Source organism: Larus michahellis, chromosome 11, assembly GCF_964199755.1.
Source record: "Larus michahellis chromosome 11, bLarMic1.1, whole genome shotgun sequence".
Taxonomy (NCBI): domain Eukaryota; kingdom Metazoa; phylum Chordata; class Aves; order Charadriiformes; family Laridae; genus Larus; species Larus michahellis.
Window position 1 is genome coordinate 3,877,864 of NC_133906.1, and position 24,666 is coordinate 3,902,529.

At 51.2% G+C, this 24,666-nt stretch overlaps 1 protein-coding gene across 1 annotated transcript in view; it reads right to left on the minus strand.

Annotated features, from left to right (window-relative positions):
* Positions 1–24,666, minus strand: part of FGF18 (fibroblast growth factor 18) — a 77,321-nt gene that overhangs the window by 29,298 nt on the left and 23,357 nt on the right. The window contains exon 3 of the mRNA XM_074604317.1: positions 17,857–18,037. Within this exon, the coding sequence (XP_074460418.1) occupies positions 17,857–18,037 (181 nt within the window). The remainder of the gene's footprint in view (positions 1–17,856; positions 18,038–24,666) is intronic.

Sequence of the window (24,666 nt, forward strand, 5' to 3'; positions counted from 1 at the left end):
CAGCAGCGCAACCTACCCGAAAAAAATGTTCTGGCACTTGGGGAAAATTCCTCTAGGTTTTAAGATTTTAAAGAGGGTTTGCTCTTAGAGAGGGACGCAAACACAATTTCGAAGACACCTGGACTTTTTAACGCTTGCGCCGCTGAAGCTCACTTCGGCCAAATAAAAGATAACGTATCGTTAAATGAAGTACGGAAAATTGTCACTCTTCGATAAAAGTACGAGAGCGTGATTATTTTGGGGCGAGGGCTGAAAGAGTCGGACAAGAACTGATCTTCTGTAGCACCTGGGGACACACGTCCTCTGGAACCCCCGGCAGCCAAAGCGAGTCCCTCGGGTGAAGCCCCTCGGAGGAGGGTCCCCTGCATCACTCCCTTCGGAAAGGTCTCTCCCTGCAGACACAGCACAATTCTTTCAACTATTCTCAGAGCAGCGGCAACAGAAATAACAACAGAAAAATCAGATAGCCCATTAACTCTGCCTTCAGCGCCTTCGGTTTCGTGTATTCATTTTTGGAAACGCGTTCATCACGTGGCTTTTCTTAAACTATTACCCCCCAGTCCACAGCATAGGTAAGACTATTTACTTGCCTTTTACTGAATTTTAATTGCATGAGAAGTTTTAAAAGTCTTTTTTTTTTTTTCTCCTAGAGTCATTTGGGACAAAAGGCATCTGGCACTGGGTATTTAAATAAGACCTGTCAGAACCGTAAAATTAGTTTTACGTTTTAATAAAGGTACTTTTAAAATCTCAAGTATAATTCTGCATTCAAACCATAAGTGTTTGGATTAAGAAAAGGAGAACCCGTGTTAAATCTTAATATAAAAAGTAAATCAAGTACAGAACTAAGCCGGTCCTCCTCATCTGTGGCGTTATAAACAAGAGCAGCAAAGAAAAGGGGCAATACCTCTAAGAGCTTATTTTGGGGTATTCTGGGTTTAAAGAGGGAGCACATCACATCAGGGCTCTTCGGCCAGCTCTTTTAATCAGCGCATAATTCACTTTAAAAATCTTCAGACATAACAGACGAAAGACAAACCCAAAGGACAAACCCTCCTTCCAGCACTTGCTAGCCCATGCCCATGGGCACGTCCCTCCTCCCGACCAGGACACCTTGCCACTCTCCTACGTTATCTCCCTCTGCAATCTGTGGAGCAGACAGGAGGAGGAAATTCCCCACCACTATTTATACGTAGCAGACTTGAAATATTTCCAGGCAGTCCTGATGGCCGCATCTCCCTGCCAAGCCTGAGAAGCAGGGCCGCCCCTCACCTTTGCCACGGGAGGACGAAGCCACCTTAGAAACCTGCCAAGGTGGCCAAGTCACCCCACGCTCGCTGCCACCACCGGAGCTCAGCCGAACACTGCTGCTGCTGGAGGAGCTGCTGGTGGCCACGACAGCGTTCAAGGCCAGGCTGGATGAGACTTTGAGCAGCCTGGTGTAGTGGGAGGTGTCCCTGACCATGGCAGAGGGGTTGGAACTGGTCTTTCTTTAAGGTCTTCCTTTAAGGTCCCTTCCAACCCAAACCATTCTATGATTCTATGACACCCCTCTCCACCAGAGCCACCGGCACAAAGGAGCCCGAGGACGTGCCACACAACCCATGGGGCAAGAGACAGCCCTTGGCCAACACCACCTCATCCGCCAAGGCTTTATGGCCCAGCCACCCTGGGACTGACCTTGGCAGAAGAGAGTCATTTCTCCATCCAGGACCTCAGAGGAGCAAAGGAACCGGCTAAACTTGAACTAAGAAAGCTCCTGGTGGGGAAAGCTTTCCCTAAATGCAGGTGTCCACCAGGCCTGGCCCTCCACCGAGGTGACAAAGTGAGCAGAGACCCTTTGTGGACAAGGGGAGCGGGAAGAGCCGCAGGTGCGAGCAGTTTCCATCCTCTCCACGGCAGCCACCGCGCTGCCCTCCTCCTGCCGCCCGCCGCCCCGGCCCGGTGCGTCGCCGCAGGTCCACCTCCGGTGGGAAGAGTTAACGCTCATCCCCCGGCCGGGGCCGAATGAAAAGGAGACAAAAAAAGCAGGATGCTGGTGAATGACAGCAGTGGGTGGCCGGCGCGCTCGGCATACAAGAGGCACAGCCGAGTGTGTCTGGCACCAGACAATGATTTCGCTGGAGGTGCGCGAGGCGGGAGCGCCCAGCGCCATTCTCACGGCCGGGCAACGAGCCATGTCGGCTAACAAAACCGCTCGCCGGGAAGCCTCCCTCGCCTTGCTCCCGGCTCCTCACCCTGCTCGGGTTTGGTTGGGGTTTGTTTTTTTTTTTTTTCTGTGTTGTCCTTCCTGCTGGGGCATTTGCAACGATTAAAAAACAAAACAAAACAAAACAAAAAAAAGCCGGGTCAAACATCCTCAAATGGTGTATTTCGTGCTTCCCCTCAGGTTGCCGCCGTTTCCCTGCCATTTTCCTACCGGCCCTGGGAGCGCAGCAGTATTTACGGGGCAGGCAGCTGACCCCTCGGCTGCGGTGGGCGAGAGCGCCTGACGTTAAGTGCTGCTAATGCGTTCTGCATTTGTGCTCGGGGGCAGGAAATCTCAACTTCCAGTGCCAAGGGGTTAATTATAATTTATATAGCACGATCTCAGGCTGTGGGTTTGGTTTTGGTTGTGGGGTTTTTTTTTTGTTTTGGTTTTTTTTTTCCTCCAGCTAATTAAGAGGTACAATTACCTTTGAGAATCAAAGGGATATTTTGGTACCCAGCTCTTAGAAACAGATTACAGGCACTTAAAAAGTAAGGGCATCTTTGCTTTTCTCCGCGTGCTTAGTCTTTGATTTAGATCATTAACAAGAAACGGTCATATTCCTGACCCACCACCACAACGTCGGGGAGACCACCTATGGAAGCCATTGCAATAGGGTAACACGTAGCATTGCCGCTTTCCCAGCAATTACCTATGTTTCCAACAACTTTTTTTTTTTTTTTTTTTTTTAAACTAACACATCACCTCAAGGCTCTGGCAAAACTTTCTGCTTATTAATTAACGAAGCTTGCTTGATAACCTTGAGGTGGGTAATACCCAAGCAGACCGGTCTGTGCTCAGACTGCAAGCCCAGGACTATTTGCTCCCAAGACAAGTCGTGGGTTGACGAATATTATTGCTGTATTAGTAATAACGAGTAGTAAAGCACCCCAGGCAGGCCTCAGGAACTGGAGCGGAGGGATAATTAGCAGGGGCAGACGGGAGCACCCATCGGGGAGGCTGGTGGGCAGCACCCATGGGACCCAGCGGGGGCCGGGGGCTCGCTGGGAGAGAGCCCATCGCCTCCGCAGTCTCCCTCCGTCGGCTCCTTGCCTTCAGGTTTGTGTTTAACGGCTGCGGGTCTCTCTTTCTCACCGCTCTCGGAGGCGTTTGCTGAGCCGTTTGCAAAGGGTTAATGTGATTGAATATTCAGACACAGGGAGAGGGGGGTTTGGGCTAAAGACAGCCAGAAAAGGTTCTGGGGAACCCTTAAAGTCCCGCTCCGGGGAGTCACCAGAGTTATGCAGGCCACAACCTCAGCTTGACTTGGCACAGGCGGCGCAAATACGTCTCCCACCAGCTGTTAGGTTTTTAGGGACGCAGGGGGCCATCGGTCTCGGGGAAATGAGGCGCCGAAGTTCGAAACTGATGCTGTGTGACTGTTCAGCAGCCCCCAGATGCGGCGGGCTCCCGCGCAGCCGCAGCAGCTGCCTCCCCCTGCACCCAAAACACAGCTCGAAGCAGACGTGGGGCCAGCAACGAAGACCAGCTCTTCCTCTAAAGAGGGGCTCAGCGTTAGGACCAAGACGAACGGCTGGGCGTCTGGGTTAGAAGTGAAGCCGATGCCGCCAAAGCCAACAGGGGAGCTCAGCAACTGGTGTCCAACAGCCTGCGCGCACCGCGGTCGTGGGTTTATCGGGCTGCCCTTTGAGGTGCCGACAGCAGCAATTGCTGTGCTGAATTGGCCGCGAGGCGTACAAACCCAAAAGACGCCGTGAGGAGCATCACTGTTCAATTAGGAGGAGATAACGCAGTCGACACCTCGGCCAGGAGAGGTGCCGACCGGCACTGCTCATCTTGCAGGAGCTCCCAGAAGTTCGTTTAGAAACCTGACAATCAACGCATCTCTGACAATCAACGCGTCCTAGAGGTATTTCCATCCCTTGGAGGCACTCTTTGACAGGCGACTGCCGGAGAAGGGGCACATCAGCTGCCATAAGCCATTTTACGAGAACACCTACAAACCCACGCGGAGCCGTACCCAGCAGAGCGCTTCCAGTATTCCTGGAGACACCAAACAGAATGTTCCCTTTCGCTGCAGCAGACCTAAGCGCAGATCAGGAAGGCTGTGTAAAGGTTGAGAATAAGCAGGGTAAGAAGGAGGGACGGTATTTTTTAGAGGATTTATTTCTGCGTACGGGAAGGCGTCTCCCTCCTCGCCGGGTAGGGCAACCGGGTGCCGGTGCAGGCAAGAGGCCGGGAAAGGACCCGGCTCAGCACTGGGAAAAGCATGGATTACAAAACTGTTGCTTGTAGTCCCGGCTTAAGCCACTAACCCGTGTGACGTTCGGTGAAAAGGACTTGGTATGCGCTTCATCAGCGACACGGCCGAGTTATATGGGAAAGAAAAAGAAAGGAAGGGCAGATCCGGAGGGGAATACATCCGTACCGGCGTTACCTTTCCCTACAGCTTGCTATTTATTGAAGCGGCAGCAAAAAGCTCCAGCGCGCTTCAGCATACAAACGCTGACACGGAAATTCAGAGCCCTGAACCGCTTCCAACAGGGAAAATATACTGACCGCAGTCTGTTTGGAGGTCAAACAAAATCAATAGCCTTTCCCTCCAGTCTGTCTCTAAACTAAGCTTCTTTCAAAGACATCCAGAGAAAACGGATCATCTTTTGTTGTTGTGTGCGGTTTTGGGTCGGGCTTTTTTTGTTTTGTTTTGTTTTGCTTTTTTTAAGTGGTCAAACATTCATACGAGCGTAAGAAACTCTTTTCCTCCCTCAACATACTGAAAGGATTGTATAGAGGTCAAAACTGCCCATCAGTTTTGCTACACAATGGATGAGTTATCCACTTCTCGGGGAGGAAACCAAGCTGGAAGCCGCTTAACACTCGGTGAGAGAGGAAAAAATAAATCAGCGTATTCGCCTGATCGGGGTACGTTTAAAGCCGGTTGTCAATTAGTTCAACACAGTTTGCTGTTACAGAGCACAACAATTTAGCCCCAGGAGCTGAAGTTTGCCGCGTTTCCTCGGATTCCTCCTGCTGAGAGACAGATATTGGCTGCAGCCAGGTCAGGCACCGGGGAGGAGGAGGAGGAGGAGGAGGAGGAGGAGGAGGGAGGCTGGAAGTCACAGCCGCAGAGCGGGAGCCAGTGATGGGATACAGCAGGACTGGGGACTCCTTCCTCCCATTCAAAGTACGCGGTAAACCGGATTCGTGGCCAGAAAGGAGCAGAGATGACAAACTGGTTATTGCAGTGGTACAAAGCCTGCCGGGCCACTCCGCAGCACACACACCTCGTAAGATAAACTCTAAACCCCAAGGGTTTACATACCCTTGTGCGGACGGTCTCATCTTCGCAGCTACAAGCGGGTCACCCCCGAGCCGAGGGAGAGGGCAGGAGGACTGAAGCGGCAGAATGCAAAACTCCGCCTACGTCCAATTTTTTAAATAATGTAAATTCTTTAAAATCCCAGTACAAATAAAATTAAAAAAAAAAAAAAAAACAAACACACAAGGAGAAAAGGGAGGGACAAACCACAAACAGACACTTCCTGCGGGTCCCACTCAATGCATCCAAAGGAGAACCACCGCCTTCAAAGCGACGGACCAGTGATGCTGTTATCTGCCAGCTCCGTTCCGATAATCAGTGTTGAAAGACACCCTCCAAACCACGAAACAATTTAGGTTGGGAAGGCTCTCCAGAGGTCATCCAGCTCAACCCTCAGCTCAGAGCAGGGCCATCAGGGCTAGAGACCATCGCTCCCCAGCTGTGCCCCAGCTCCCCTCCAACCAGTTGCTCTCCCCGAGAAACCTGACGTCCTGGTCTCGATTTAAGCATTCCTACGGGTGCGCAGTCACCGCGTCCGAGATGGGGCTGGAGAGGGACAGATACACCTCCCGCTGACTGGGGTCCCAAGAGAAACTGCGAACAGCAGGAGCGAGCTGCCCATGGCAATGCCCATGGCCGTGACCACGAGCCTCCTCCATCCCTGCAGCCACAGCCCACGGAGCCACACCGATTCCTGTTTACCTAACGGCCATCCCACCCCGCCGATGTTTGCCGCTGTCGGTACCTATGCTAGCTATGTTAAAGCTACTACATGTCTGTAACCCCCCCCTCCCGCGAGCAGCGCACGCGGCACGCCAGCACGGGCAGGGACGCGCATCCTGACTCATCCTCCGCCCCGCGCTCGCGTATGCCGCAGGAAGAAGGATTTGTTCCACCAGCCGCCGGAAAGGCCGCCTCATTTCTGAGCGAACCTATTTAGCATCCTCTAATTAGGATCCTGGCTTCTTCTCATGCCCACGCGGGTCTAAGAGTTCCGGCGCCAGAAAATCCTGGCGAAGCTCAAAACAGGTTACAGCAATGGTGGCTGTCAGATGTTCACCCAAACTCACTACGGTTGCAAGAACAAGCAAGGCTAGTAGCTAGACACAAAAGCGCGGCCCCTTTGCAATGCTTTTTATCTCCCCTCCTCCGGTCCTCCCAGGTGGGACAATTTACCCGGTGACTATGCAGCTCTTACATTTGCTTGTTAGCACCCCCAAATTAGTAGGTGTAAAGTCAATATCCTCTTGCCTATTTACTCCTAATGAGTCACCAGCCAGCAACTTAACTTGAAAAAAGAGACGGTTACAAATGCAGATGCAGAAGCAAATGAAATAAAGGCAAGAATCACCGCTGAGCAAACGTCGCACAAAGGCAAGGGGCCGGGCACACCACGCAGCACCCCGCCATTGTCACCGCACACCACGCAGCACCCCGCCATTGTCACCGGCTAAAACCTAACAGCTTTGATTTGCCTCCCACCGGCTAAAATGGTTTGAAATGCAAGGTCTTAACAAAGGTGCAAGACACAGGAGGAATGGGAGGCACTGCTGGGCACTTAATCTCCTTTCAGCCTCACACAGGAGCTCCAGGAAGGGCTCTGCTGAAGGCGGCGGAGCTTCACGAGGGTAGGGCAGAGGATAATCAGGCCTCGGCTGTAACAGAGATTCAGCCCTGCGATCCCTCCACGCAACCAGCAGAAAATGCTATTTGGGCTTTATACCGAAGTTCGTTTTAGGCGAGCTCCTTTGCTACCGGAACCCGGGACCACGTCACTGACCCCAACAGGACAAGCCCAGCTTTCAGCAGCTGCGGAGTTCACCCTCTGCCTCGGCGCAATGCGTGATGCGAAATTGAGAACCCACAGCAACCTCACCCCTGCGAAAACCTGCCAGAGCAGCAACAGGGGCTTTGTGGCGAGGACACCCCTCACACCCCCACCGCACGGGGGCACGGACACCCTGTGAGCCTCATGGCTGGCCCAGGCCAAGCGTTGAGGCCATTTGGACATTATTTTTTTGGATTTACCTGGTGTTTACGTGCCGTCCTGTTCTTAGCCCTTCCCTGCTGCTTCTCCACGCTGAGGTCTTCACCGCCTCCAGCGGCTGTGGGTGATGCCCCCTGCTGCGAGAGCTCCCCTCCGACCACCCGTTCCCTCTTCTGCTTCTCCTTCCAAAAGCACTTGAGAACATCAGGTATAAACCAAACCGTACCAGCCACGTCAACTTGAAGCCAGGATCCCAAGCCCACCATATGCTTAAACCCCAGTGGCTTGTGTCACCATCCTCCGTCCCACCAGCCCCAGCTCTCGGATGAGGAACAGAAGCTGCCGAGCTGCGTCAGAGAACAAGGACTCCTCTCCACGGCACTACCTGGGGCTGGATCCTTCCAGCCAAGGCAGGGTCAACAGCAGATGGCGGGATTTTTTTCTTACTGCTTTGGGAAGAAAAGCGTCCTTTTTGGCAGCTGCAAACGCAGAGGAGGAGAAGGCCTCTTAGGCACTCATTTTGGCTCTCGGAGACGAGGGCAAAATAAATCTGAGCACTACCCAGTGATTCTTCAAGCTCAGCCCCTCAGGTAGCGTCAGCAAAGGACAGGCACATCCCCAAAGCGACTGCAGCAGAAGACAGGGAGGCAAAGCTCAGGAGGTATTTAGAAGGTCTCAGCCTCCTACGTCACCATAATGGCATGAATTGCCTGTTACGGGCATTCAGAAAATACTTAAAATTCATCAGGGACCAAAGCGTGCGCTATTTATTGCTGGCACAGCTCATTAAAAGGGATGCTCACGGAGTGCAGCCACGCGACCATCTCCCTCCAACCCCAACACCCCCTTCTCGTCCTCACCGTAAGAAAAAAAATGGTTTGTTTTTTTTTTTCACTGGGTCTTCTCACTCCCTTTACTTCCAGCTCGCCTTCCCCTTCCTGCGAGCGCTGAGACCGCAGACACTCTACACGTGTTCTCCTCTGCATCCGACTGGCAGGCAGTCTGGAAAATGCCAGTATTGGAACGGCCTGAATTCAGCGGTTTCTGAATGCTGATCGGACACTATTTCGTTCAAGCCACAGATAGTCATTTTTTTTTGGGGGGGGGGGGGTATTTTCAGCTCCCTTTTTGGACTCTTCCAGATTTCCGAGCGTCATGCATCAGCAATTTCTCCTCTTCGGAGCTTCGTTATTTTTCACCTTTCGGCCGAGCCCGAGGCTGGGTGCACTTTTGCAGGGGACCGGGCTCTTCCCTCCTCTTCCAGACGGTCACGCAATGCGACTGGCGTTGTTAATGTTTGCCGCGCTCCACCTCCCAGCTGCGGAAATTCCTGACTATCTGGTTTTCTAAAAGAGCTGAGGTGAAATCTGAGCGATTAAAGTGCCTTATTATTTTTTTTTTTTTATGAAGTCCAACACCTTGCTTGAGGAAACCCCAGCCTGAAAACAGGAATGGTCTCAGGGCATCTAAAAACACCAAATAATTACTTCTAACCAGGCTACCGGTGTGGTGTCCATTCCCACCGCCCCTTCACCATCTCTCCATTTGCGATGCTTTCATCCTGACGGCACACCTGCGAGGTGAGGGAATGGTGCAAGCCCTGCTTTGGAGATGAGGGAGGGACACACGAGGAGACCGAGAGGATGAAATTCGTGTTGCTCGGTTACACACGAGGAGCAAAGGTCCTTCTCTCTCCACTGTCTAGAGGGTCCAGCCTCAGTGTCCCACCACCAAACCTGGGCAAAGGGGAGCACGGGAGATGCTCCAGCTGAGCGACCTGGGTAACACCACCGACATTAAGTCTCCAGCAAAGCAAGCTACCGACTTTGCGTCTCTCAAACAGCAAGCCAGCGAGATCCCACGTTCTTTTCAAGCAGATGCGTGTCCTTTACACACCAAGTTTGGAATTTCCCATCCTGTCTTTAATTCGGCATCTTCTTAATAGGGTTGTTGACGTTTTTCATTTCCTCCAAACGTTTCTCATGAAGGGCAAATCTCAGTGGCCACCTGACAACACGCGTGGAAATGTACACCGACGCCAAAATTCGCAAGACAATTTGTTGACGATGTTTTCCTTCCTCCCTCTCCAAAGTAAAAGCAATAAAAAAAAACCCTTTTGGAAATGTAGACTAGCCTGTTCGCAGGATACTTCTAATTGCTTCCCGAGAACCGACTTGAATTCATGACCAGCCCAACGCTTAGATACGGGAAAACCTCAGATACCACGATACAAGGCTTGATACCAGACGCTAACGTAAAACAACTGCAATAAACTCAAAGGAACACCCTCCGTATTTGCGCACAGAATCGCTCATGGCCTACAAATACGTTTAAAATTACGCAGACTTCTTCCAGAACTTCATCATAGAAGGGTTTGGGTTGGAAGGGACCTCAAAGGTCATCTCCCAGTATCCACCCAGCAGCCCCCAGCTACAAATGTCAGATAAAAGTAATCTTTGGACTAATACGCACAGTGCGTATTCAGAGTCACGGAGGAGAAAGGAAAGCCCTAACTTTGTTTCTGCGTTATTTCACCAGAGCCAGGGAAGAACCTTCAGCAAAGCAGCTGCCGGAGCTTGCTGGGAAAAAAAGCGTAATCCCAGCAAGGCAGGAACAGATAATATCATATTGACCTGTCTTCGGGGTCTGGCATTCACATTTTCATAAAGCGTTTCGGAAGATAAATCACTATACTAATAATATTTGTATTGATTATCTAAACTGGAGCAGCAATCGACTCCATTGTCTCACTTCCTCTTAAATTGCTCACAGATGGGATCCTATTTCCTATTCTGCATTTCTAATGGGAACGCTTAAATCACAGCACAGAATTATACACACACACAAACTGTTAACAAAAACCCTGTTATGACTTGCACAAAAATAAAGATTTTATTTATTTTTTTCCCACTTTGTAGCTCGCTTTCCACTCCACACAGAAATTAAAAATGACAAATTATCAGCAGACCTCGAAATTACTTTTCCTAAGTAATTTCTGGGTCCCTAATATTTACCGACAGACAGGCCTGTGTTTTCCAAACCCTGATCGGCGATTACGGAGACCTGGAGTTTGGACACAGACCTGACGGTGAGTTATTTTTGATCCCCATGAAAGTCAAGGATCATTAAACTATCTCAAGGTCCAGAAGTAGGGAAATCAAAAATCACTGTAGTGTCAGAGGAAAAATAAACAGCGGTTTCTGCTGGTTTTGTCCCAAAGCTCTCAAGTACATCACTTACTACAGGCACAAAACAGGGACCGCTGCAGAAAGAGCGGAACTTCAGGTGTGAAGCTGGCCACGGCGGGAGGCCGGGGTAGCAGCTATCAAAACCAAAAGTAAAGAAAACCAAAAGTAAAGGAAATTGGCAACAAATACGTCATTTGAAATAGGTTTGTCACGACTCAGAAAGCAAAAGGCTTAGATTTTCCTTCCCAAACTTCTCATCCCGCCTAAGCAGAGCTTTCCCCTACCCTGGCGCTGGCACAGAAAACGGCAGAAGAAAAAAAAAAAAAAAAAAAAGTCTTAAATGTACAGATGGTCACAGCTTACAGCGCGTTTCAAACAGCTGCCGAACCTGTCAGGGCTGCCTGGAAGGTGAGGGCAGCTCCTTGCTGCCCACCGCGGCCTGGCACCTCCAGCCCCATCATCTCCAGCCCCATCACCATCCCCTCCAGCCCCAGCCCCATCTCCAGCCCCATCATCTCCAGCCCCAGCCCCAGCACCCCCAGCCCCAGCACCATCCCCTCCAGCCCCGTCTCCAGCCCCAGCACCATCATTCTCCAGCCCCAGCCCCATCACCTCCAGCCCCATCACCTCCAGCCCCAGCACTATCCCCAGTCCCATCATTCTCCAGCCCCAGCCCCATCACCTCCAGCCCCAGCCCCAGCTCCAGCCCCAGCACCTCCAGCTCCAGCACCATCCCCTCCAGCCCCAGCACTATCCCCAGTCCCATCGTTCTCCAGCCCCAGCCCCATCACCTCCAGCCCCAGCCCCATCTCCAGCCCCAGCACCTCCAGCTCCAGCCCCATCCCCTCCAGCCCCATCACCCCCAGCCCCATCCCCTCCAGCCCCATCTCCAGCCCCAGCCCCATCATCTCCAGCTCCAGCCCCATCACCTCCAGCCCCAGCCCCATCTCCAGCCCCATCATCTCCAGCCCCAGCCACCCCACACCGAGGTCAACAAAGCAGCCCTTCAGTCCATCCCACGCCTGCTTTCAAACAAAAACCTCGCCACTGCCCCACTGCAGACGAAAAGGGGAGATATTTTAAGGCAAAAAAAAGAAAAAAATTAATAACAATAAAGCAACGAGGAGATGTTGGGCAAGGAGGGGAAAAAACCCAGAGTCACAACACAGCAGCTGGACGGCAAAGGCTTCTCCGGCTCGGGCGGGTCCCCAGGACCCATATGACTGTACAGCTGCCATGGTGAGTGATCGTCCCTTGCGCCGAGGTCAGCTCTGCCCCCGGGCGAGGTAAGTGAAAATAAATGGTGGAGAAGATAAAAGGTCTTTTTTTTTTTAAAAAAAAAAAAAAAATTATTTGTCTTGTTGTCATGTCAAAACTGTAATGGGAAGAGACTGGAGGCAGCGATACGTCGTTTAAATAGGAAACAGCCATCCTGATGGCTCAGCGGAATAAATGACAAAGCAAATCACAGTTCATGCGGGGCTGAGCTGCGCCGGGACCCACGGGCCCTTCGCACATACCTGGTTCCTGGGAAGAAAAGCACGTTTCTGAATGTCCAGACAGTGGAAATACGGCTATATTTAACTATCCCAAATGGCTCCTCGGGCTCCGTCTCCCACCTCTCTCGCAGGTTAATTCTGCGCCGTCCAGCCACAATGAATTCAGTTATTTTTAATTCCTGATCTTCCCAGGAGGGGGATCAAAATTGATTTTAACTCTTCTAGGAGGGGAAAGAGTTAATCAGGTTTCCCAAGGCAGCTTGCTGTTAAGGTGCCAGAAATACAGAGGGGAAAGAATGACTTGCTAAAGATGGGACAATGGCACTGGTATTTTGCATTTGTTTCCAGGCTTTGAGATAGAACAAATGGGAGTCATTAGTGAAATGAGTTTAGGGAGTTCTAAATTAGCTGTCAGGCTGCCAAACCCGAAGAAGTGCTATGTCAGCTCATTAATTCCGGAGAGCACAGGATCACCCAAACCTAGGAAGGAATCCTGCAAAATGTAGAGTCAATTAAAGGAGGCTATTTTGCTATAATAATATTTTCCACACGTATTACACCTCCTCATGGAACAGAGCCCACTTCGACCACAAATGAAAATCTCTGGCGGGCTGGAGTGTGGCTGATGTCTAGACAGCTGTAATGTGCTCTCTATGGGCTTGTCCACTGGCATCTCTGGGAAGCTCCGGCTGGAACAGGAGGTGGGGACTGCAAGCTGCGGGGCGCATCGCCCCGGCTGGGGTGGCCCCAGCAAGGAGACGCCCGTCTCCCCGAGCTCCTTGCTTTCCCCGTACCACCCGGCAAAGCGCATCCATATGGGGACGTGATGTTCTGTACCGGGAACGCCCGTGAGAGGCGGAGGTAATGCCTGGCGTCGTGCGGGCACGCCACCTCTTGAACTTGCTTCCCTTCTTGGTCTGCCTGACCTCGGATTTGTAGACACACCGCTAGTTAACCTCGCCAACACCTCCCCAAAGCTCCTCTCGCAAGGGGCGTCTCACGAGTCCTGAGCTAAACCCCACTGAGCTCAGGGGGAGTCTTGGAGGGTCCATCCCCCTGGGGGGCTGAACACGCGGGCAGCGATGGGGTGGCGAGGAGGAGAGATGTCATACCTTATAGCAGCTTTCCAGTGTCTGAAGGGGGCCTACAAGAAAGCTGGAGAGGGACTTTATGCAAGGTAGTAGTAATAGGACGAGGGGGGACGGTTTTAAACTGGAAGAGGGGAGATTTAGCTGAGATCTGAGGAAGAAGTTCTTTGCTGTGAGGGGGGTGAGCCCCTGGCCCAGGTTGCCCAGAGAAGCTGTGGCTGCCCCATCCCTGGAGGGGTTCAAGGCCAGGTTGGCCGGGGCTTGGAGCAACCTGGGCTGGTGGGAGGTGTCCCTGCCCAGGGCAGGGGGTGGCACTGGCTGGGCTTTAAGGTCCCTTCCAACCCAAACCATCCTACGAATCTATACCTGTGCGCTGCCCCTTGCACGGGGTGTCCTCAAACAAAGCCTTCCATGCTGTAGACTGGAAGGTTTATAAACAAGGAGTTTTATAAAAAAGATGGTTTATAACCTTCTGGGGGAGCCAAGAGTGGTTTGTTTTTTTTTAAAACTGTGACAGACTTGTCAATGGACGAAATACCACCGGATAGCAACCTGCCTAATGACCTACCCGCACACGGCACATCCCAGCCGTCAGGACACCCAAGCGCTCGCCGCAAATAAAAGTGACCTCCCCAGAGAGGGCAAGCCCAAAGACCTCTCACACCCCCCCCGCCCTCGCCTCTCCGCCGATGGCTATCGCTTCTCACCGCCCCGCCGGACAGCAGTAGCCGGGGACAAATTAAAACAAAAATCACATGGCTGTGAAATACAAATGAGGCAAAAAAATGCCTTCACCCAACCAAGAGAGCTCTGTCTCCCCAACTGTGCCGGATACAAAGATCGTGAACAAACAGGATAGAATGTCTTCTGCCTTTTGTGAAATGAAAATAAATGAAAGGATCTAAGGTTTCAGGTCACTGATCCCTCTCTTCCCTATCTGTACCATTTATCGGAGGTAGAATATAAAGGTTCCAGGTCCTTTTCTTTTTTTTTTTTTTTTCTTGTCAGCACTTTAATGGTTGTTTTTTCTCCTTCCCCCTTTCATTTTCCGAATGAAAGGACCACTTAGGAACCTGTAAAGTAATAATAAGCTTATAACAGGAATATTGTTTTTCTGGGCCAGTGCAAACTCCTTCTGAATAGGTTGAAGAGATTAAAGTAAAAACGCAATCTGTAAATAGATCAGTCTTTTAATTATAGTCTGTTAAGAGATAATATTTTGCTCACATAGATCGTCTGTTATCTAAAGATCTCAGAGCACTTTAGGAACATCAATTAAGCCTTAAAAAAAAAAAAACAACCTTGGGAGATAGGTAAGTGTATTTAGATTAATTAGCGTTGCTGTGAGCAGCAGGCATTATTATTAGATTTAATTTAGTCCAATAATTGACTTATCTGTTAATGGATTCTAATTCATCTGAGAAGGGATCAAATCCATCTGATTAAAAGGATTACATCGACTCAATTAATTCTATTAACTGACTTAATTTGCCATTTAATAATTTGACACATGGGGCCAGATCTCGGCCCCCGAGAAGACGTAACCCAAAAAACGACACACCGGAATTGTTACGCCGGCAAACCCGTGCAACAACGGCAGGAGCAGGCATTTGCCCCTCGCACAGGGCATTTGCAGACCTGGATAAAACATTGAAAGGGGGCTTCCTTCGGCCGGGTTCTCCCAGCCCTGCCGGACCTTCTCTCCCTGACCCAGGGCTGGCTGGGTATCGCGCGGTACTCACGGGGCCGGGGAGCCGGGGCGGGGGGGCTGAATTCAGCAGTTCACCGCCTGAGACCTGCCACCTCCCCTCTTTTCTGGGCGTTCTCTTCAGGCAAGAGGTGAGAAGTTTTACAGAAGTCAATAAAAGCTTGCAATAAAACCAACCTCCCTTCAAAGGCAGGGCGACCCTCCCACGCCAGCCATTTGGATGCTGCGTATGTGCAAAAACAAAAAAAAAAAAAAAAAAAAAAAAAGAGAAAGGAGGGGGGGAAGGCATCTCTTCACTTCTCTTCACTTGGACACCGTGCTTTACCCAGTTGCGAATGCATAGGAGGAGGAGAGGGGAAAGAAGTGCTAAAACATTATTAGCTCCCCCATCCTCAAAACTGGCTAGTGCTAATTGCTGGCGATGAGCGCTATGGACCTTTAGCCACAGCCTGGCTGCTCCACCGAGCTTCCCACATTCAGACGGAGCCTGCGCTGCCCCGGCCTGATGTCACCTTCTCTTCGTGGGGCTGAGTTCTTGGGAGAACTCAGGGAATTCTCAGGGGCACCTTTTCCCACGTCTCTTGCCTTTTCTCAGCCATTGGCTCTTGCTGGTCCTCCCCCAGCCTTCCCCGGGCTGCGATCCTCGGGACACCGACCCACATCGCCTCCGCCACCCTCTCCCCTGTCAGCGGGGACGGGGTTAAGAGGGTGGAAAAGTGGTGGGAGACGGGCACCGTCAGCAGGGGGGAGGCAGCCAAGAAAGGAGCTGGGCGCTCCTGGCCAGCCCACAGGCAACCAGAGAGGGAAAAGGAGAGAAAGGGCAGGAGGAAAACCCGCCATCTGCTGCGCCAGAGGAGAGGCGTCCTCCCTCCTCCGGGGGCAGATCCGACCAGCAAGACGGAGACAGGGATCAAAAGTTTGCAACTGTTGAGATGCCCAAGACCTGGTTTAAGCTTCTCTCTGGTCTTGATCAAAGGTTACTCCGTCATAATGCCTCGGGGGGAGGGGTTCCCGGCACATAATGAATCCTGTGTCATTGCCTTTGTATCCAGTTTTGGCTGCAACACAGATGGTTCTCACTTCAGTAACTCCGACATCTCTCCCCCCTTCATTATCACAGCGAGGAGCTCTGCGTGGTCACATCCCGGACCTCCGCGTCCCACCTCACTGTCTCCCCGATTATCATGCTCGAAGCGTTCCCGTGCCAAGCACGACGATGAACAGATTTCCATAACCTTTCAGCAGGGCTAGGGACGGGAAGGCTTTTGCAGCTTGACGCGTCAAGGAGTTTTATTAGGAGATGCAGGGGAGGGAAGAGGCCGGGGGGGGGGGGTGGTCAGCAAATGGCCTCCAGGGCCGGAGCACTCCGGGTTGTTAGGATTTGTTAGCGGAGAGGATTTTGCTGGCGAGCGGCGAGGCAGGGAGCTCCCCGGATGGGAGACGCGGGGCTCTGCGATTGTGCAGCATCGCCACCGGTCACCAGCGCCGGGGATGCGTTGTTCAGGCGCCATTGCATATGCATGAAGGGGACAAGATGGGCTTTGACACATAAATTAGCACTTGTCAGCTGCTCATGGGCACACTTCCCTGCTGCACCCCACTGTAAATGCTGCCTTCTTTCATGGAGAGGAAAGCTACATCACCGTACCTGACAGTCACTGCGGGCAAGAGCGTTCCCCGGGAAGCCGGCAGCCAGCACGCAGCGACTAGTTTACATATCAAACCTTAAGAGGATGAATGGGATAAAATGACACAATAATTAGCAGCCGAGTGGCACTTTCCACTCTTGTTTTATCTGGAAATTTGGGAACGACAAAGGAGGAGGTCGACGAGACCTCAGGGCTGGGCTTTCTCTGAGACGTTGGGCTACGCAACAGCCGTGGGGGTTCATTTCGCACCAGCCAGGTGCTTTCTAGCCATCGCCCTGCTCCTCCGTCCTCTAGCTGCCCTCCACGCTCGGCACGGCGTGTACCTCATCCCGCCTCAAGGGACAACCGGTCCAGGATTTTGACCTGCCATCACTGTGGCCCACCTCCACCTCAGCCGTGCTGCCCGTGAAGCCAACCTCGCGTGAACCTGCACGCCGGCCAACACATACGCACACCTCTCCAGCAACGCGTGGACGCACAGGGCCGGACATCCGTAGCAGAAAAAGGACCGGTTTTCTGAACAGCCCTAAAATCCTTCCAAGCATCCAACTTCAGCAAAAGTATCTCTGCTGCAACCATCTCGGAATGTACCAGAATTACGGAGTTTTTTCGTCATTCAGCCTGCTAGCAGCATTTCTAGCACCTTGCTTGTGGGCAAATCACCGTGAGAATGACGCTGGCCTGGGGGAAGTTCAAATATGTGCATCCCAAGATACAACTTAAGCTCTGGACTACTCTCAAAGCTCCGAAGTCTGCTTCATTTCAGCTCAAATCAAATATCCCCCCACACACACACCTCGAAAGAGGAGAGTGCTTCATTGAAGCACTGGGTTCATCCAAACATGAGCCTGGAGTTCACGGGGGATGAACATCCCCCATCCACCAACCTGGGTATCATTGATGAATTCCAGTAGACACCCTGGGAGCTCATCCGTCGGGCAGAAAAAGATTCTCCTCTCCAAGCACCATCATACACTAACAAATCAGGGCATGGCAGTACTGCGGGAACCGCCTGCAGCTGGGAGTCAGACCGACAGCCTGCTCCAACACAACAAATCCCACGTTCTTAACCTGGAAAAGCGGGGTGGGTTTTTTTTCGCTTTTATCCTGTTTTTTATTGCCCTTCTTATTTTTCTCCCAAGAGGTTCCCAACATACAAGATTAAAGCCTTTGACCCAGAGTCTGGGGGATGCCAGTAAATATTCTTACCATATTTATCTCCATCTTCTCCTTTGGCACTGATCCTCCTGCCGAGCACTTGGATGTGTTTCCCGCTTGTCCTGCTGTAGAGCTGATAGAGCCGAAGCTGCTTCCTGCTCACGTCGTCCCTCGCCCGCGTCTGGTTCTCCACGTGTATCCGAAAATCTACATTCTCCTCGGCAGCGAACATCTGAGAGCGGGTGGGGAAGCGGGGAGAGAGAGAGAGAGAACAGAGCAGACGGTGAAACAAAGCAGGCACCTTGGCCAGAAAGACGGCACACCAACCCGCGCGGGCCGACGGGCGCGTGGCGCAAGAGGACTCGGATTTGGCTGCCCTTCGCTTGACAGCTGCGGCCGCGGTATCAGGCACTCAACGTGTAATTCTAGCCAGAGCTGGCTCCCGACAGCAAACCAAACCTGGGTTTTTTTACAATCAAAGCGTGGGGTTGGGTTTGGTTTGGTTTTTTTTTTTTTGAGTAAGAACTTCTGCTCAGTCCTGCTTTGATTTAATCCTGGCCAGCCACCTTGGCCATACGTTAGGTGCTCCTTTGCATATGCATAGCCTCTACCAGATCACACGGACACGTGTCGGGGAAAGGGGGTGGACAACTCCAGAGAATTTGTGCTTCACCTTCAGCCACCTTCAGATTCCCCGGATTAACTGCAGGGAAGAAGTCAAAGGAAAAAGCTATTTATGCTGACATTAGCAGACCGGACTCTAGCTTCGCACAGGCATAAAATCTACTACGATAAAAGTGTTGTCTGTACATGGGCACTCTTCAGGCTAACTTTTTTGCCAGCCCTGCTTTTCAGTGAAGCCAGCTCATCGGTGACCACCTATGGAGGCATCTCTGTCCGCCTCAACAGGGCCACGGCTTGGGGAGATGCTCACAAGGGCCAGCGAGAGCCAAACCAGCACGTCCAGCCGCAAGGCCGTTATCAGCAGGGGTCTGATTGCTTCAGCCACTGCATCTTTTTTTCAATGGATTAAATTAACCTTAGTTCACTACAGCCTTAAAATAGCACCAGAAACTTCCTCCGACGCATCTGCCCTTCTCTGGAGGTCTCGTTTCCTATCCTGACCGTTCCCAAGAAACACCAAAACAGGATTCCTGCTTTTGCTTCCAGAGAGTCATCGTCCCGCCTTGCCCGAGGTCAGAGGACCAGACAACCCAGACGTTCTCAAGATGCCCTCCCAAAGGGGAGGCTGGGCAGCCCGCGCCCAAAAGCGCTTCACGCCCAAACAATACAAAAGCCCACAAATCACTCCACAATCCGTCCCCCCGAGAGCGTTTGCACCACGACATCCACGCTGCCCGCTCCAGACTCATGTGTTGGTGACAGACTCCCTTCAACAGGACCAACAAATCATTCAGAGACCGAAAGCAAAAGATTATCGAGTGGCGCGCACACACGAATAGGCAATATTCAATTTGAACAAGACAAAGACCGTTCAAAGTCTACTCGTTGCCGGTGAGCTCTAATCCTGTGTACCGCTTGCGTATAAGACAAAATGCACCGTAAAATAAGAATCTCATGGGAATTTAATGATGCCTAAGTTTGGGACCGGCAGAGGAACAATATTTACTCCTATCAAGGTAGGTACCTCTCCTCCTGACACATTCCTGCTACGGCACGCGTGCCCTCCCCGCCTGCAAGCAACAGTGTTCTGATATATTGGGGCGGGGATGGAGCTGGCAATGCAAACGAAAAAGGGTCAATAAATCCTCGTTCAGGTCCATTCCAGGCTAAAACGCATAAGAGCAAGTGGCCACAACACGAAAAGCAGCCCCACCTCCGCCTCCTGCACGTGTCATCTCATACCAGCAAATATCTCGAAGCCGAATACTCCCCGAAAGTCAAAACCTCAGAAGAACTTTTTAGCGTTTCCAGTCAATCGAGTAGACCCGCAGATCAGCAGCGGGAGGAGAACTTTGGGCAGGCAGTGCTGCTTAGCACCAAACCTTCACCGAGCAACCCAAACAAAAACATTATATTCAACGCAGCGGCAACAGCAACGAGGTTCACGGGGATGTTGCGGGATCGCCTTTGCTGCCCTTATTAAATGCTGGGATCATGCTATTTGGATCCCAAGTCCTAGGAGGGAAAGCGATTTAACTCTCTTACGTTACCGTCAGAAGTCAGGAGGAGCCTGAGCTAAACGCGTAGGCTGAGCAAAAGGGGATTCAGGGTCTAAAGCTGGGTCTAAACAGACATTCAAGGTGACAGCCTAGAATTACACAATTAATCGCAGCCATATTACCCACTCTCAGAAACCAGCGCAGCACAAAGCCACGACCCAAAGCTACGGACGGGAGAGAAGCGGCAGCCCTGGCACCTGCCAGGAGGGCACCGGGGGATGCTTTGGACATCAATAATATTAATTTATTTATTTTTTTCCTCCCTAAGTCTCTTCTTGCTTTCTTTTCAAATGCTGTTGTTGCAAAGCATGCTGAACTACCAAAACCAGGGATGCTCGAGTAACGTTGACAGTCTGCCTCCTGCCCACACAAGCAAGGCTATTTGCAGTTAAGATTCTGGCTCTGTCGGTTTAAGATTTAAAACAGATTTTAAATCAAGATGACGTCGTTACATTGCTTTCACCACATGTTAATGAATTTCACATTTTTCCAGGAAAAAAAAAAAAAAAAAACAAAACAGGTGGGATCTGAATTGGGGGAAGGGCAGGTTGCTTTGCTTTCTTGGAAACTTCAAACAGAAAAGGCAAGCCGTCTTCCAGCGCGTGTTTTAATTCTCTCTTTTAATTGTCTCTGGAGCACTCGCACCGCAGAGGCCCCAGCCCGCCGCCGCGGTGCCCGGGTGGACGCTGGAGCAGCCATGGAGCCATCCTGCGCTGTGGTCACCTCCGAACATGCCACGAAACCGCCTGTGCATGTTTGTCACAGTTCTCCTGCCCAAGATCGGCTAATTGAGTGTCTCCTCCCTTGGCAAGAAGAGCACAACTGCAGCCCAGAGGGATGACATCTCCTCCTCCGCCAGCCAAGGGCCTGGCTGGCATCATCTACAACGCCAACACCTTGTCCAAGCCCAGCGGGGACCAGCAGGGGACACCAACCCCTGAAATAAAGCCAGCCCAAGCCTGCATCACTCCATCGCCTCTCCAGCAACAGGCCCAGCTCTAAGCCAGGGAAAGAAATCCTGGAGGAGGAAGGTGCTGGAGGTTCTCCTTGCAGCTGACCTGTCCCCTGGCCAAGCAGCCGTGGTCCAGAGCTGCAGCGAAGCCACCAGGATTTAGCCGCCTGCTCAAAGGTAAGGACGCGCTTAACCACGCTGTTGAAACAGGATGCTCTGCTGGAGCGTGGCCAAGGTGAATTAGCCGTGCCAGCCCAGGCTGCATCTGGCCCGCAGCAGAGAGTATCGATACTCTAAAATAAAATTTCATGCGGTGTCGATTTCAGGAGATAAAACCTATTTGATCATCGCTGAAATCCATTCTCACAGTATCCCTGCCCTAAAGAGTTTACTCCCTCAAGCAGCTAACTTTACGGAGATAAGGAAGTCCATTTATATATACCATAAGAGAGACTCTCTTTCATAAATCTCAAAAAAATTAGTAACACATGCCTCCTTCGGTAACCGAGCGCCAACACTCGCTCCAGAAGGTCACCTAAAACCAAGCCCATCCACCCCCAAATACCTTGCCGTAACAATCACAACACACAAAAACGAATGCAGAAACGTCTTTAAGTCCCAGCCCCACTTGAAAACTTTAGGGCTTTCACGTCCGTTCACCAAAGCAAAAGGAAATCTTTTTTTTTTCTTTTTTTTTTTTTTTAACTATTAATATGTTATTACATCACATAAAAACATCATACAGAAAATGACCGCTTTTTTTGGAGGGCCTTTCAATCGGATCATCCACGCTGGAGGTAGCAAAACCACCAGACTGTGGCTCCGGAGTGCAGCACAACGGGTTTTGGTGGGATTGGGGGTTGTATCGCGGTCTGTTCTGCAGATCTATCCAACTGCTACGGGCCGCCGTCTATGCGGGACAACTTCAGCATCTCGGGAGAGCAGGTTTCATACAACTCCGTCTCGTTCTTTGCCAACTGTTTATAGTCTCAGTCATTAAACCAGAGCACCGAAATTGGTTTCAGTTTTATTCTCCTTCTCTTTTTCTTTTCAAGCAGTTCCTCATCCACTTGTTATTTACTTATCACTACACCTTTCAGTGATAATACACAGCTACAAAGCCACCCTAAGAATAGAGTCGGCCATACAGAGCTTACGCAAGGGGAAAACCAGCATTCCTTTTAAAAACAACCGCCGACCCTCACCTCAAGCACCTGGTGCCTCAGAAAGGCCTCGCTCCTGAGAAGCAGCAGCCCAATTCAAGGTGGGCGCACTCAGTCCCATCTCCTTTCCAAACAGCCAAAGAAACCAGAAACGACATCAGTCTTCAGACAGCCCGCTCTAGGAGATTTTTCAAGTGCTTTTCTGCCGAATGATTCTCAAATAACGAGCAGGTTTCATTTTAAATGGCTTCACAACGATCCTTCAGCTTAAAGAATGACCCTCCTTTTTGTCGAATCCCAGGTGGAGGGCGAGGGAAAGACCATTTTGCTGATGCAGCCGGAGGTTTCGCCATCAAGTAATCCACGAAATGCTCAAGAAGGGCAAAAGCCTCCGACACCAGCACTGCGATGTTAGTCCTGCACCAGCTGGTGCCACATCTCTGCAGACATCGATGCCTTGTTGTGAACGGGAAGCGATCACAGTCCCGCCAAGGTCACCAAACCCCTCGCGGTGCCAAGCCGTGTTTACGGGATTGGCTTTCCATCCATCCAACCAACCCCCGTGCATTTCGTGTTTTCCATTGTGAGCTTTCCAGGCAAAGGGGACGTCAATCTGTTATTGTGCGTGTCATAAAGCGTTACAGCTAACACAGCACGGCCAAGTTAGCTGGGAGCTGGGCTTCAGGATTCCCTGGTTTTTTGCTTTTTATCCTACGGAGCCTCCAAGCCTCATCAGAGAGCAAACCATATGTCATCCCCCAAACTGAGCGAGGAATACGAAATCCCTCTCGCTAAGGGCCGTACCGATTGCAAAAGATAAACAAATCAAGCTATTCAAAGTCCTTTCAAACCCCATCTGATAAGCAGGAAATACTTATTACCTTTCAGCCATCAAATCAACCTAATATTAATGATTTTCTCCGTGACCTTCGAAACACACGAAAGTTGAACTCGATAAGGTCAACAAGAGGATATCCAAGACAGATCTCTCCCAAGTCCGCAAAGGCAAGTAACAAACCACTTTGCTTCCCTGACTTTGGCAAAATTCCTCTATGCCAATTACAGCAGGATTTGCTAGCTCACCATGACAGCCATCCTCCATGAAACACAATGCACCCCTTATTTGCTGCTTTTTCCTCCTCTTAACTGCAAAGTCAAGCCAGCGCCGGGATATCGTTACCTTCAGGATACAGAGCCTAGCTCGAGGCCAGGCAGAAGTGGATGCGCACTGCTTTGACGCAGCCGCTTCTTTGGGCTCAGAAGCACATTTGGAAATCCATCTAACACCAAGCCGCTCCGTATTCAGGTGCGCAGCGGGAAGCCGGCACTTCAGAGTGAATCCCCACGCGTCCAACGGAGGAAGGCTATGGCGTGACACCGCCAGAACCGCACAAGTGTAACTAAGCCTTTCAAAATACCAGAACTTAGACCTTTGGTGTTTGTTTCCTCCTGTTATCCACGGAAAAATATTTTTTTCCTTGAAAAAGGAATATCCAGAAAGCTAAGGTGCACTCTCAGTCTTGGGAGATGTCACCTGGGATGGTGACTGTGTACCCTCCAGGAGGCTCTGCGAGAAAAGGCAACACGGTGCCCCGTGGAAGTGGTTGCTCACAAGGACGCAGACATGAGACTCCCAAACTCCACAAAAGACTCCACCAGTGGCATTTACAAGTATTTTACTTGAAATGCTTTTTGATATTTTATTTTTTGTGGGTGAAAAAAAAAAAACAACATTTCATCGGACAAGCATGAATGTCCTATTTAAAACCAAGATGCCAAAAGATCTCGCTCCACGAGAGCTGTACCACTCAATCGCCTGTTCGTATATCAAGTCATGAACCATCTTTTGTCTTTGCTTCCTTAGAAGGCTGTTTCAGAAACACTTCCCTAATATTCTCTACCTTAATTTTCTACCTCATATATTTACATCCGTTTATTCTTTTACCAACAGCGTCCTTCAGCCCGAATAATACTTTTCCCCCACTTCTCCTTGCGGTGCTTTCAGGCTACTCCCTTTCTCCGCTCCCTTCCCAACCTCCGTTTGACCATGCTGGGAAAGGAAGAGGGCTGAGGACCAGACCGCCTCCACCACCCCTCCTGCGCCTGCCCTCATCGCAGAGGAGCTCCTGCCCGCGCCAAGCTCTCCCTTGGCATGGGGCCATGCAGAAGACATTGGCCCATCACGGGGAGAAACGCCGAGCTCTCCCCTGCTCTTGCACAGATACGCTTGGAAACCGAGCCCCTCACTCCTTTGACTTGAGCGCTTTCAAGTTGCTGCAGTACGTGAAATTCAATGACGTTGGCTCTTTGTTTAATGCACTCCAAGTGAAGTGCACGTCGGGATGGAGCCGGAAAGGAGAAGGAAACGGGGTGACGAGGGGGTCGAGCCTGCCTGTCCCTTTGGATTTCAGAAATGTTAAACAAGACCCAAAGAGAAGACGTTTCCAGGGCTTGGAAGAGGGGACATACGGCTCAGCGAGGTGACACATACTTGGATCCAAAAGCTGCTCTGCAAGCGGAGCCTCCTTTTCTCCCGAGAGCTGCCTGCCGCATTCAGAGAGGC